Source organism: Microcebus murinus, chromosome 17 (genome assembly GCF_040939455.1).
Source record: "Microcebus murinus isolate Inina chromosome 17, M.murinus_Inina_mat1.0, whole genome shotgun sequence".
Lineage (NCBI taxonomy): Eukaryota > Metazoa > Chordata > Mammalia > Primates > Cheirogaleidae > Microcebus > Microcebus murinus.
In genome coordinates this window covers 57,147,329-57,161,165 of record NC_134120.1, presented here as the reverse complement: position 1 = coordinate 57,161,165, position 13,837 = coordinate 57,147,329, and the positions used below count along the sequence as shown (strand labels likewise).

Here is a 13,837-nt window from a genome sequence, read left to right as displayed (position 1 = left end):
AGGGCCAGGGAGCACCTTCACTGAAATTGTGGATATTCAGCCGTTTTTGACCTATAGAAACAGCAATTTCAATTAAAGAGTTAACAAAAGGAATCACGTCAGGTATCTCTTCATTACCAGCTGCTGCCGGGATTAAATCAATTGTGCCGATCAGGCGCCTATGCCTCCTGGGAGGTGCCCTCCAGCACGGCGCTGGGGGCAGCCACAGGCCGTCGCCCGCACGGCCGGGGCTACGCAGGCTCTGCAGGCCGTGGGGAGGGAAGACGGGGACTTCATGGTCGTCAGATGGTCATCCATCTCCCCACGTGGCCCCTTGACACCTGGGCCGTGTCATTGCCACTTATGGGTTTACACAGCGGTGGTGGTTTTCTAGAAAAAATACTCTGCATTCAGGCCTTTACCACAGGCTGAAAACAAAGATAGACCAAGAAGGCCACTGGTTTCCAGCAAAATGAGCGAGAACACCCTTGTGGAAGTATATGCTGTCCCTCCTAGAGGAGTTCAGGCGTGTGTCTGGGTCAGCAGCGTCCAGCATGTCCTGCACCCAGCCTGGCACGGTCACTCATGGCCCTGCTGTCCCGTCATCTCCCCGGGCAGGGCCCTCCTCTGTGGCTAGAGCCCGTGGCCGAGAGGGCAGAGGGGCTCTGAGCTCCCTGGCTGCCTATAGCTCAGCCTGGCAGTCAGTGGCCTGTCTGTCGGCCTGGGGGCAGGGGCGGCCAGAGGACAGGTGGCTCACAGCCAGGAGCTCACCACCTTGAGACCCAGAACTCACGGTGGGAGGGCCTCCAGGATACAGCGTGGTGGGGTGCCCTTCTCCACCTGGGCCGTGCCCGTCTAATAACCGTCCCCACGCAAGGACTTCAAGGTGGGGCCCAGGCCCAGGGGTGTCTGTGAAACCACAGGCAGCGTCCTGATCTCTGCATAGGGCACAGGCAGCAGGGGCCACACCGCTGTTCCTTCCCACTGTGGCTGGCGCGCTGGCTCTCTTTGTCCTGCCTGCTTTAGACTGGGTTTAGAAAAGCACTTATAAAATGATGGAAAGGAACTACTTCCAATGAGGTTCATAAGAACAAACTAACAGGCTTGCAATGCAGTTGTGATTGTCCTGTTTCTGACACTGCAGACTAAAGCAGAGAGAGCCACAGGCTTCCTCTGGCATCACTGCTGGGATGAAAGGTGGCAGGGGACAATCTCCCTGTGGGTGAGGCAGACTCCTGCTGCACCAGGGACCAGATATGTTTGTTGTTGACTTTTTCCTATAACAACCCTCCATTATTTCACAAGTCTTAGACACTGCTTTTCCAAGAGCCAAGTGGACCGAGTGCAAGGGGCAGTGAGCACCTCACCGGAAACCGCCGGCGCAGGTGTCTTGCCACCAGCCGCATGGCGTTCCCTGATGAGCAGGGCATGCCGTGACCGGCTGCCAGGGCGGGCACTGGAAAGATTTCCCCTTTGGCGTGTCTAGTTAAAGTATTCGAGGATAGATAATTTCATATCACTTCAAGATGAGAACACCTCCCTCCAAATAAGAGAAACAGCAGGCTGAGTTGCTGGGCGGAGACGGGGCAGGGATGCTGAGCAGCAGATTTGTGTGGCAGATCCCCCTTTTCCCTATTGGTTCATGGGACATGAGTCAGAGTTTTCATACCAGTCAAGATCTACTTAGAGCCACGTCTACTGCATCGTGCGGGCGACAGGGCTAAGGGGGCAGTGTCGGTGCAAAGCCAGAGTGACGCTGTTCATGAGCCTGATGCTGTCGGAGGTGCACACTAGTGCTGTGAAGGACAGGCAGGAAGGCCCCCGGCACACTGCAGCCGGCTCTGGGGACAGGGTGTGGACAGGCCCGGCTCTGTGTCCTAAAACTTCCCTGGTAGGAATATGTCTGTGCATCACTTCTGCAATTACAAAACCTGCTCCGTTCACATAAACAGCTGCTGAAGGCAGTTCTAGTAATCTACAGAATCCCAAGGGTAATTCATTTGATCATGGTTTGTATTGTGGCAAAAAAAATGCTAAAATAGTATTTTTAGATAAAATTCATGGAAAATTTTATAAACAAATTTGTAGTAACCTTTTAAATGTATAAAGTAGTGACATTAATAATCTAATAGTAAGGTTTATTTATTTTTTAGTTAGTCCTTAAAAGTTGGAATGGTTTGATCTGAAAAAAATAAAATAAAAAATTCTCTCAATTAGCCTAATTCTGGTGGCCCTTGTTGGGGAGGTGCCAGGCCTGGGTTCTGGCGCCTGGTTGATGCCCCGCTGGCTCTGTGACCATGGTGAAGCCTAAGCCTCTGCCTTGCGCCCGGCATCCCCACGGCCACGGGTGACTGGGCTGAGCCGTCCCGGCGTCCCTGCTGGGCTTTCTGACACCCAGGCCGGGCTCCCCTGAAGTCCAACTGCTCACTCCCTAGCACCTGCCTCTCACTCCTCCCTGGCCCACTGTATTGTTCTAGAAATAGAAAGGATTCCCTTTCTTTTCTTCCCAGCAGACCTTCCTGGTAGATTTGTCTTTTCTCTTAAGGGATGTGCCCTAGATTGAGCAGCACTGGGGGACGGTGAGTGCTGAGAAGGCTGGTGCCGCCCGGGAGGACTGCGGGGTGCTGGAGTGAGCAGTCACTGACACGGGGATGCAGCTCCACAGCCGAGCTGTGACTGCCACCTAGAGTGGAAGAGACATAGCAATAAAGCACTGGGACGGTGGAGCGGTTGCGTGAGAAAAGGGAGGACCCGAGAGAAAATTGATTTTATCAGAAGGTAAAGATGTTGCTAAACATCCAAAGGTCAGTTGTACCTCTGCGTTGAAATTCTGAACCTGAAATGAGGAAGAAAAGAGATTTCTACCTATTCGAGGCCAAATAATACATTCATATCCTGGAAGGAGCCCTGGGGTAGAAGTCGGAATATCCAGACAACTGGCCCTGCCACCTACAGACAGCAACGCAGGGCCCTAATCCCCACCCCACCCCTCAACTTGTTGGCTTAGATGAGAGGCCTACCAGTGGCATCTGACCACAGAGCGGTAAAAAACACACTTTGTATCACAACACACAATCTTCATAGACACAAGGCAGAAGTTTTGTAAAACAACATTTACAGAGTACTCAGTTTCTGTTGTGTTCCATTTTTTGGAATGCTGGCTGTAACCCACATAAATTGGTTTTCCAGCTCTCTAAGAGGTTGCAAAACACAGTTTAAAAAACATTGTGTTATGTGTTTTCCCTGGTTGTTTCCAGTCCCCAAATCTGATGATTCCTGTGGTCCTATGTGTGTCAAAAGGAGAGTTTAGCTGAGAGCATAAACCCAGGAAGGCTCAGGGTGTAGGGGTGGCCTTGCATGTGGTGACAGTGCACATAGACTGGAAGCAGCCGTTCACAGCCTGCACTGCTCGCAGTGGGACCCTCAGGAAGTCCTGGCCACAGGTCACTTGCTTTTGGTAATGCGAGACATATTGTTTGGATGAAAGATGATGATCTAAGAGATACAGAAATGAAAAGGATTGTGAGAGGTACTATGAACAATCGCATGCCAGCACAGTGGATAACCCAGATGTGAAAATTGGACAAATTCCTAGAAACACCCTACCAAACTGAATCATGAAGAAATAGAAAATCTGAAAAGATCTATAACTAACAAAAGATTGTACTAATAATCAAAAACTTCCCAACAAAGAAAAGCCCTTGACCAGATGGCTTCAATGGTTATACAAAACCATTTACCAAACATTTAAAGAATTGATACCAATCCTTTTTAAACTTCCAAAAAATTGAAGAGGTAGAAACATTTCTTAACTCATTCTGAGGCCAGCATTCCTGATACCAAAGCTAGACAAAGACACAAAAAAGAAAACCATAGATCAATGGTCTCCAACCTTTTTTACACTAGGGACCAGTTTAATGGAAGACAGTTTTTCTATGGATCAGGACAGGGTTGGGGGAGAGGGAGCAGCTGTAAATACAGATGAAGCTTTGCTCTCCCTCTGTGCTCACTTCATGCTGTATGGCTGGGTTCCTAACAGGCCATGGACTGGTACTGGTCCAAGGCCCAGGGGTTGGGGACTGTGGCCATAGACCATTCGTATTTCTTGAATATTGATACAAAATTTCTCAACAAAATAACTAGCAAACTGAATTCACTAACATAATAAAAAGAATTGTATACCACAACCAAGTGGGGATTTATTCCCAGAATGCAAGGATGGTTCTGTATATGAGATTCAGTTGATGTCATATACCACATTAACAAAATGAAGGGGAAAACACACACACACAATCATGTCAATTGATACAGAAAAAAGTATTTTTTTAGCTTAAAGTCATAAAAAGTATTTGACAAAATCCAACATCCTTTCATGATGGAAACACTCAACAAAATAAGATAGAAGGAAACCACCTTAACATTATAAAGGCTGTCTATGAAAAGACATCATACTCAGTGGTTAAGGACTGAAAACCTTTCCTCTAAGATCAGGAACAAGACACAGATGCCTGCTCTTACCACTTCTGTTCAATAGTATTTATTGGAATTGCTAGCCAGAGCAACTGGGCAAGAAAAAAAAATAAAAGAGATTTTAACTAGAAAGGAAGAAGTAAAATTATCTCTATTCACAGATGACATGATTTTACATGTAAAAACCCTGAAGATTCCACTGGGTGTGGCGGGGGCACTGTTAAAACTAATAAGCAGATTTAGCAGAGCAGCATACAAAATCAACATGCAAAAATCAGTTGCACTTCCTGACACTAACAATGAACAATCTAATAGAGAAATTAAGAATTATATTTACAACAGCATCAAAAAGAATAAAATACTTAGAAATAAACTTAATCCAGGAAGTGAAAACCTTATACATTGAAAAATAGGAAATGTTGCTGAAGGAAATTTAAAAAGACACAAATAAATGGAAAGACATCTCGTAACCATGGAGAGGAAGACTTAATATTGTTAAGTTGTCAATACTACCCAAAGCAACGTACAGATTCAGTGCCATCCCTATCAAAATCCCAATGATGCTTTTTGCAGAAATAGGAAAAAATCCATCCTAAAATTTGTATGTTATCTTAAGGGACCCCAGATAGCCAACATCTTGAAAAAGAACAACAGAATTGGAGGTCTCATAATTCTTAATTTCAAAACTTACTACAAAGCTACAGTAATCAAAACAGCATGGTACTAGCATAAAGACAGACATACAGACCAATGAAATGGAATAGAGAACTCAGAAATAGCCCTTGCATACACACAGGTGATTTCCAGCAAGATTCCAAGACCATTCAATGGGGTAAGGACAGTCTTTTCAAAAATGGTGGTGGGAAAACTGGATATGCCGTGCAAAACAGTGACACTGGACCCTTACCTCACAGCACAAATTAACTCAAAGTGGATAAGAAACCTAAATGTAAAAACTAACACTTTAAAATTAGGTCTTAATTTGGCTGCTATAACAAAGTACCACAGACATGTGTTCCTCACTCTGGAGACTGGGAGTCAGAGACCACGGAGCCAGTGCCACTGGGTCCCAGTGCAGACCTTCTTCCAGGCTGCGGACTGCCAGCCCATCCTGAATCCTCACATGGTCAGAAGAGAGCCTGCTACCGGTCTGGCCTCTTCTCTTATAGGCGCTGACCCCATTCATGAGGTCTCCATCCTCTCGACAGAGCACCTCCAAGCCTCCACCCCCAAGACCATCACAGTGGGAGCATTGCTCACCTCCTCCCCCACCCCAAAAATGTGCCAAACGGTCAGATTCAAAGGGAAGAAATTCAGTCATTGTACTCCACATCTGCAGATCACACATCTTGATTCTTGGCTTCATAAAGACAGTCATATGGAAGATCAGGTGGTTTTTTCCTATTCTATGCAAATGTTTTAGTGTCATGCAGATTGAACTTGCAGACAGTGTTCCATTGGTGTGACTGTTCACTGACCACGCAGAAGGAAGAAAGTGTTAAACAGATTCCTCAAGTATAAAGCAGTCTGAAAATGCATGTCTTCAAGCCTGAAGGTGTGGCACCATCCTGTGTCCCTTTCCCACAGGTGTGGGAAGTAAAAGTCCAGATTCAGCAGAGCCTCCTGATGGCCAGCCAGCCCTCAAGCATCCCCAGGATTGGAACCAACTTCCAGGGCCAACCCAGAGAGGCCAGAGCTCCAGACTTTGTGATTTGAGGTATACTTACATAGAAGTACAGATGCGTGCGCGCGCGTGCGCGTGTGTGTGTGTTTGTCATTGTGCCTTTGTGATGGAGGCTGGGGACCATCACAGGAGCCTCTCCCTTGGAATGCTTAGGGCTCTTCCCATGGCCTTGTAGACCCAAAAGAAAAATGCTCTTGTGCAACCCAGAGGTGGCCAGACATGAGTGATTGTGTGACACTGACTACATTAGCAGGAGCGACAAATAACAGTGCACAGTCATCCCTGGGTACACGCAGGGGATCGGTTCTAGAACCCCCCATGTATGCCAAAATCCAAACGTACTCAAGCCCCTCAGCAGGCCCTGCAGAACCTGCATATATGAAAAGGTCAAGTCCCTCCATAGTGGTGGGTTTAGGCATCCCATGAATACGTGTTTTGTTGGGAAAAAAGTCCATGTATAAGTGGACCCTCGAAGTTCAAATCTGTGTTGTTCAAGGGTCAATTGTGTTTATTGGAAATAAAGATTTCATTTTAGAAAAAAATCCAAGGGAAAATAAAAGCTTATCATCAAATTGAATGCTCTAAAGTTGTTTTTTTACCCCGTCCAGTGTGACCTCATGACGTCAGGAAACAGTGCATGGTGCAGATGACCTGTGAGGTTTGTAACTGGTGGTTTCCTCCGTGGGCAGTGGATTGCCGGCTGGGCTAATGTTTTAAGAGTGCAGACAGTCACGATGCAATGGTGACATTTGGTCCGTGCAGCAGCGGGCTTTTGCTGAAACCCGGTAGTCAGGAGCCTCAGAGAACCTGCTGTGAGGGGTCTTGTGGTCAGTGCAGCACCCAACCTCACAAAGCTCCTGAGGAAATCGGAAGTAAATTCAGCTCTGCTTAGGCTGCCTTCATGCCCCAGCCCTTCCATTCTAAATACCACCTTTGGGGTATTGTTAAAAAATAATACTAAGGAAAATTCAATGACTCATTATTTTTAAAGGCATATCAGAAAAGAGAGAATGGAAAATCAACCCCCCTTTAGTTGTGCTTAACGCAGTAGGTGGCCCTTACCTATAACAAGCAGATACTTACTCAAGGCTGCGCTGCGCCCGCCGAGCCCCACAGTCCCCTCGCTGGGAGAAACTGTAGTAGGTGAGCTGCCGGCCACAGCCGGCGAAGCGGCAGAGCCAGGCAGAGCCAGGGTTCCAGCCGGGGTCTCTGCTACCTCGGAGCCTGGACAGCCTGGTGGAGGCTTTGCTTCCTTTTCGTTGGTATTCTCGCAAGGAAACAGCCCGCGCACGAGTGCATGTAAACTTGTGCGAATTATTACCAAAACTTTGTCCTATTGCTCAAAATTCTGTGAACTGCTTTAAGTATTATCTTATTTCACAGCTTGTCCTGAGTGTAGCACCATGTAACAATACAAGCATTGGCAGAGAACATTACTGCCTTCACTGCTCAGACTGACATTGGTTCCATGATGAGGACCCAGAAATGCTGCCATTTGAGCAGATACCAGCTGTACAGTGAGTCCCCCTCTGCCTGAAAATGCTCTCCCAGCATTTAGAGATGAGGAAGCCGAGGGCTCTAGACCTGGGCTCACATCTTTGTACTGCCTGCCTGCAGTCTCTCCTATGGTTCAGGGCCCTGGGAGGATGCCAGTGATAGGGTCAAATCGTTCTCCCACGTGCTGAGGACTTCGCCACTTTCCCAAGGGTGAGCAAGAGCCAGGAGGCTTCACCTGCGGTGTGACAGGCTTACATGCCAATGAGGGCGGCCTTGCTGGGCCAGTGTGTGACGGACAACCTTCATGGCGTGGCTGGAGAGGAAGCTGTGGAGAGAACGCCAGCTGACGATCCGGGTGGGCAGGATGTGGCCTTTCTAGAGCTCTCGTCCATCTCCCAGGTCTGGGTTCTCTACGTAGCATGGGACACAGAACTGGGACCACAGCCCTCATGGTGGCTGGCCTCCATGGCCCCACCACGGCAGCTGTAGTTACAGCACCCCATCTACTGTGTGGGTGAGGCCCTAAAGAGAACATTTCCTATAAAATTGAATAAACTGGGGCAGGGGCAATTGTCAGTGACTAGTTACATAAATTATTGCACAGCGATGACTTTACTTGTCAGTTGGACTTCAGTAAAGCTGGGAAATGGTGGTGGTGGAGGGCAGCATGGTGGCCGACACCGTGAAGAAAGGGTACACAGCTGTCACCGGGTTATGGTTCCCACTGCAGAGACTTAATATATGCACATGAATAAGGACTTGGAAGAAATCTGTTCAGGTATTGGGGTGATGGGATTGTAGATGAATTTCCCCCCATTTTGGAATTTTGATTTTGCTGATTATTCCTGCAAAAAACAAAAGCTAGGCGAGAAAAGTCCCCACCTCCAGGCTGTAGCAGCCTCCCAAGGCAAGAACAGCCCGAGTGAACGCTTGACCCATGGCTGTCCCTCCCCTGCTCCAGGCTTGGTTCTTAGGCCTTGGGGACATCACCCTAGCTAGCAAAATGCATAGGAAACAGCTGTGCCTTGTTCTGAACGGCCATGCACTGGGCCAGGGCTGGGCGCGTGGCGGAGGCGTGCTGGGGACGAGGGCCTGGGCGGGGCGTGCACCTCTCCTGGTGTCAGAAACCTGCCAACAGTGGCTGGGGAAGGCAAGTGAGAGACAGATCTCTGAGTATCCCTGTCAGTCGAGGCTCCTGGTGCTGCCTGAGCAGAAGGACAAGCTGCTGGGCTCACAGGCCTGTAACTCGTAGGAACATTGCAGACAAAGAACCATTTATTTAGGAAACAATTTGGTTGCTTATTTAACAAATTAAATGATGCCTGTGTCAAGCATGTAGATCGTGGAAACGCGTTATTAAAAAGACGCAGTCCCCAGGGAAGATGCACCGTGAACTCCTGTGGTGGTCCCTGGGGCAGAGGGAGTGACGCAGGACCTGGTGTGGGGGGGTTAGTGTCACCAGAGTGGCTTTTGCTATGTGTGGTATAAGGGAGATGTACACACATATGACATGTGCAAGTTTTCAGCACCATAGAGAGGAAAAGACGGTTAGTTAGGGTGCCGTGGATTTCCCAGAGGAGAGTCCTTGGGGCCTGGGAAGCCGCAGGGCTGGAGAGTTGGGGGTGCAGATACTGTCCCCAGCACAGCCTTTGACCTGACACTTGTGCTGCTGCCTCAGGAGGGCTGGGGCCTGTGGGGGCCTTTGGGAGAAGGAGGGACGAGTCTCCGAAGGTGACTGCAGGACTGGTCCGAGGGGGTGAGAAGGGGCGGGGACACAGAAGAAGGAGAGGGCTGAGCGGAAGCCCATGTGCTCCACTTTCCACAGGTTTGGTCTTAGGGGTGGGGACACCTCCACCTGGGGTGCGATAAGAGCAGGGCCGGCCAGGGCTCCAGACTGGGTGGGGAGCTAGAAGCCAGACACGGGGGGGCATCACCAGGCTGGACTTGGGGCTCTTGCAGGAACTTTGGTGGGTTTCTTAATTTTTAGGGAAATAAAGCCATTGGCCTGGTTACTGCCATTTTCGGAAAGCGCGCAGCGCAGCCCCCATGTGGGTCCCTCCTATGTGAACTGGGCGGCTGTGTCTCCAGCCCGCCCGCCGTGCTGTGATCTGCAGGCGCTGCTGATGGCCCGCCCGGCCTGGAGGAGAAGGGCCCTGTGGGGACAGTGAGAGCAGCGGGGGCAGAGTGATGAATCTTAGAGATGTTGCTGTCAGTGGGAGCGTGGCTGTGACCATGCAGAGCGTGACCAGGGGTCGCTCCGCCAGGGCAACAGGCCACACAGAGGGAGTGGATCAGTCGTGCATTTGATTCGACTTTGCCTGTCACCCGTCACCATGCCAGAGCTGTCATGACCCATCACATAATTTTATAGTCAGATCTTAAGCCCACGCTTCCTCTAAACACAGCTGGGTCAGCGTATATTTTTGCTGCTGGTTCCATGATGTCCTGCAAGTATCTTAGGAACAGGTGTCTATGCTGGACACACACCCTGTTTAGCAGTGAAGGGTGTTTATATCACAGTGCTGGCCGCAGAACAGCACAGGGTGGCCTTTGCGTCGAAGAGTCCGGCTGTGTCACTGAGGAGGTCTTGTCCTAGCAGTGCTCTGAGGCTCTTGGGAGGCTCTGCGATTGCTCAGGGTCAAACATACCTCTTCCTGGGAATCCAAAAATGTAGCTTCCGCCCCACTCGCCCCTCAAAGTTCTCAATCTCGTTTGTAATTATGGGAACGGACCTTTCTAATAGCCAGCACTTTGGGTTCAAGGTGTTAGAAATGATGCCTGTTTGCTTGTCACCATGTCAGTCTGGCCAGATATTTTTGAAAATAGATATTAAGCAACTAGATGTCAAATTACATCTTACAGACCAAAGATAAATTCACTCGGAGACTCTGGGAGGGCAGTCAGGCTCGGGGGACTCGGTTCTAAATCTGAGCGCCAGCCGGGTGTCTCTGCGGCAGCGTGTGGCCTGAGGCCCGCCTCTGCCCGACGGGCAGCCCAGAAACTGCCCCTGCCGGGCAGTGGCCCAGGATGGTTTCGTGGCCATTTGGAATGTATGCCAGGCACATAAGTGTGTTCATTGAGCAATGGTTGGCTTGAGATGTACTTCAAATCTATTACGGGTGGAACGTAACCTTTCTCCTCTTTCCTTTGATCACAACCCTCCCTTTCGATGTGAGGTGTCCAGAGGACTAATTCTTTCTTGTTCCGCGTCTTAAGCAGGTTGCTATTGCAAAAGTTGTGGTTAATGTTTTGGGTGCTGCTGCTGTTGCTGTAGGAAACTAATGATTTCTCTCTGCCATTTCTTGTTCCTCTCTTCCCTCGCCTCCCCGCCACCAGGAAGGGTGTCTGTGGCCTTCAGACAGCTCCGTGCCACGGCCAGGGACCTCAGAGGTAAGGGGTGGTTGTGTGGGTGGCCCCGGCGCTGGTGGGAGCGGCCAAGGAGCAACACTTGTGGGTTAAGCATTCCCTGTAACCCTGTCGAAAAGCGGGATGGGGACTGTCCCTCAAACTCTGTGGGGCGATTTGTGCTGAGCTGCCGCTCCTTCCAGAAAACAGGTTGGGGTCACTGATCTGCACCTGACCCCACCCCCACACGCTACTGCCGATGGGCCTTGGCAAGTGTGGGCACACAGTGCGATTCCGTTCACAGCGCCAGGTTTAATAACATGAATTTTAAAATAGCATATTTTTGCCTTAAACTATGGCATGAGACAAATCAATAGCTATGTGTGTGTACCTATGTGTATGTATATGTATTAAATGCATGTATATCACATGTGTGTGTATATGTGTGTGTGTGTGTGTGTGTGTGTATATATATGTATTTATAAAATATCTGTCTCCAGAAGAAACTTGGATGATAGAATAAATGAAAGGATTTTGTAAGAAACACACTACCTGGATTTATTTTGGAAAAAGAAATCTATAATCATATTTACTTTGGGATACAAAACATTTTTCAAATCAGTGACTAAAAATAACTGCAGAAAACTTTTATTCAGAACTCAACTAACTGGAAATGTAGGGAAGCCAGAAAGAAAAGTCACTTTTTTCAAATTTTTTAAAAAAGTAATTGATAGGGCAATTAGCTTCTATAAGTAATTAATAGCCCGGCCCCACTCCGAGCACCATGTGTGAAGTCACGGCTTATATTTCCCATTAAGCACAGAGCCCTTGCTCGCTTTTCTGAATCAGAGCTGCCAGAGCTCCCCGCGGCAACCAGAGTGAGCGCTGGGGCCCGCGCGCTCGGCCCTGTCACTGTTACTGCCCTCTTGGGATCACAGCCGTGCCCACTGGAGCCCTGGCAATGGCTTACGCAGCAGGCACCGTGGCTCCATTAACCTGCCGTCTTGGACACACAGTTGTTTGGCAAGGTGTGTAGGTCTAAGTCATGATGAATGAGAAAAGTACGGGGTTTTTTGTTTGTTTGTTTTGTCTTTTTCCTGGACTAGTCTTTCCCTATTTTGTCCGGGAAATGGTGTCCACCCTGGTAAGAATACAGACCAGGCGTGAATTTCCTTGGTTCCGTCACATTTAGGGTCATTACTGTGCTACGAGCACCTTCAGGCCTCTCTCCCCTTTTCTTTCCAGATCATGTATGCCCCGAGGTCCAGGGACAGGTTCACCGCCCCGTCCTTTATCCAGAGGGACCGGTTCAGCCGCTTCCAGCCCACCTACCCCTACGTGCAGCACGAGATCGACCTTCCTCCCACCATCTCCCTGTCTGACGGCGAGGAGCCACCTCCTTACCAGGGGCCCTGCACGCTGCAGCTCCGAGACCCTGAACAGCAGATGGAACTCAACCGGGAGTCTGTGAGGGCCCCGCCCAACCGAACCATATTCGACAGCGATTTGATAGACGTTTCCATGTACAGCGGGGGCCCGTGCCCGCCGAGCAGCAACTCGGGCATCAGCGCAACCACCTGCAGCAGTAACGGGCGGATGGAGGGGCCACCCCCCACGTACAGCGAGGTGATGGGCCACCACCTGGGCACCTCTTTCCTGCACCACCAGCGCGGCAACACACACAGGGGCAGCAGACTGCAGCTGCAGCAGAGCGATTCAGAGAGCACAATCGTACCCCTCAAAGGCAAAGACAGGAAGCCCGGGAACCTGGTCTGACCCCCTCTGACATGCACTTGAATTGAGGAGAGAGAAACCATGGGGGGAAGAGGCCCGGCGGCCCCTCCTGCGCAGTGGCGTTCAGTCTTGCGTGGCGCAGCTAAGTAAAACAAATGAGCAAACGCAGTCTTTGTTTCTGATTCCTTTAGGGGAATTGCATGCAAACAAGACTGAAAAGATACAAACTTCCATCTGGTCTGACCATGAACAGTGTTTATTTGGGGACAGAGGTTGGGATGGGGGAGTGGGCAGGGGAAACAGAAAGGGATGTTTGAAGATATCATGAAATAAAACCCACAGAGGTATTTGATTTATTTAATTCTGAAAGGAGACTTTGCAGATAAATGAGGCCAGAATGGCCTATTTTATAATTAACTGAATAAAGAAGGAAGCATTATTCTATATTATCATGGGGAAGAATGAGCCAGTTTGCTTTTTCTCCCAAGGTGTGGAACTTTTATTTTGTTTTAAAAATATAAATCAAAATTCCTGTTTTGTGTGCCAAGGTAAAAAGTGGAGAAGTTAGATGAATGCAAGGAGCTAATTTGTGTTGTGATGATGTGTTTTAAAAGTTGCACTATCTTAATGTTTAAAATATATATGAGGGAGCTGTTTTCCGTGAAGTTCTGTATGTCTTTTCACCTGTGGATTATTATTAGGCCCAAGGAACATCCTGGAGTATACCCCGGAATCATACAAGAAAGATAATCGGGGGTGCATCCTAATACTTACCAACTTACATAAATCGAAAAAGTCATTGTTGCAGAAATTTGCATCCAATAGCAATGCATTGCTGAAGCATTTGGAGACTTTTGGATGGAAGATAGGAAATACTAATAAGTTCCAGCATTTCTGACTTGTTATTGAGTTACTCTGCTAGTCAAAGGCTGCATATTTTATTAAAAATGAGCCTGACACGTTTATGTGTCCAGTATCATGCAGCGCTGCCCTCATCCCCTGGCAGTGCAGTTTCTTCAGTAATTTAGATTTTTTTTTCACTGTAGTATGAAGTTTATTCAGATACATACCTTACTTTATGCAATAAATTGTTTAAAATGCAAGGTGGTTATTCTGTATCCTGTCGAA

At 48.7% G+C, this 13,837-nt stretch overlaps 1 protein-coding gene across 7 annotated transcripts in view; it reads left to right on the top strand.

Annotated features, from left to right (window-relative positions):
- LDLRAD4 (low density lipoprotein receptor class A domain containing 4) overlaps positions 1–12,873 on the top strand; it is a 380,175-nt gene extending 367,302 nt beyond the window's left edge. For 5 of the 7 annotated variants that reach the window (XM_075993692.1, XM_075993694.1, XM_075993693.1 and 2 more), the window contains 2 exons: positions 10,967–11,020; positions 12,221–12,873. In XM_075993692.1, coding sequence (XP_075849807.1) covers positions 10,967–11,020; positions 12,221–12,751 — 585 coding nt within the window. In that variant the 3' untranslated portion in view covers positions 12,752–12,873. The remainder of the gene's footprint in view (positions 1–10,966; positions 11,021–12,220) is intronic. The other 2 variants (XM_075993695.1, XM_012745957.3) reach the window with 1 other exon arrangement.
- The last annotated feature ends 964 nt before the right edge of the window (positions 12,874–13,837 follow it).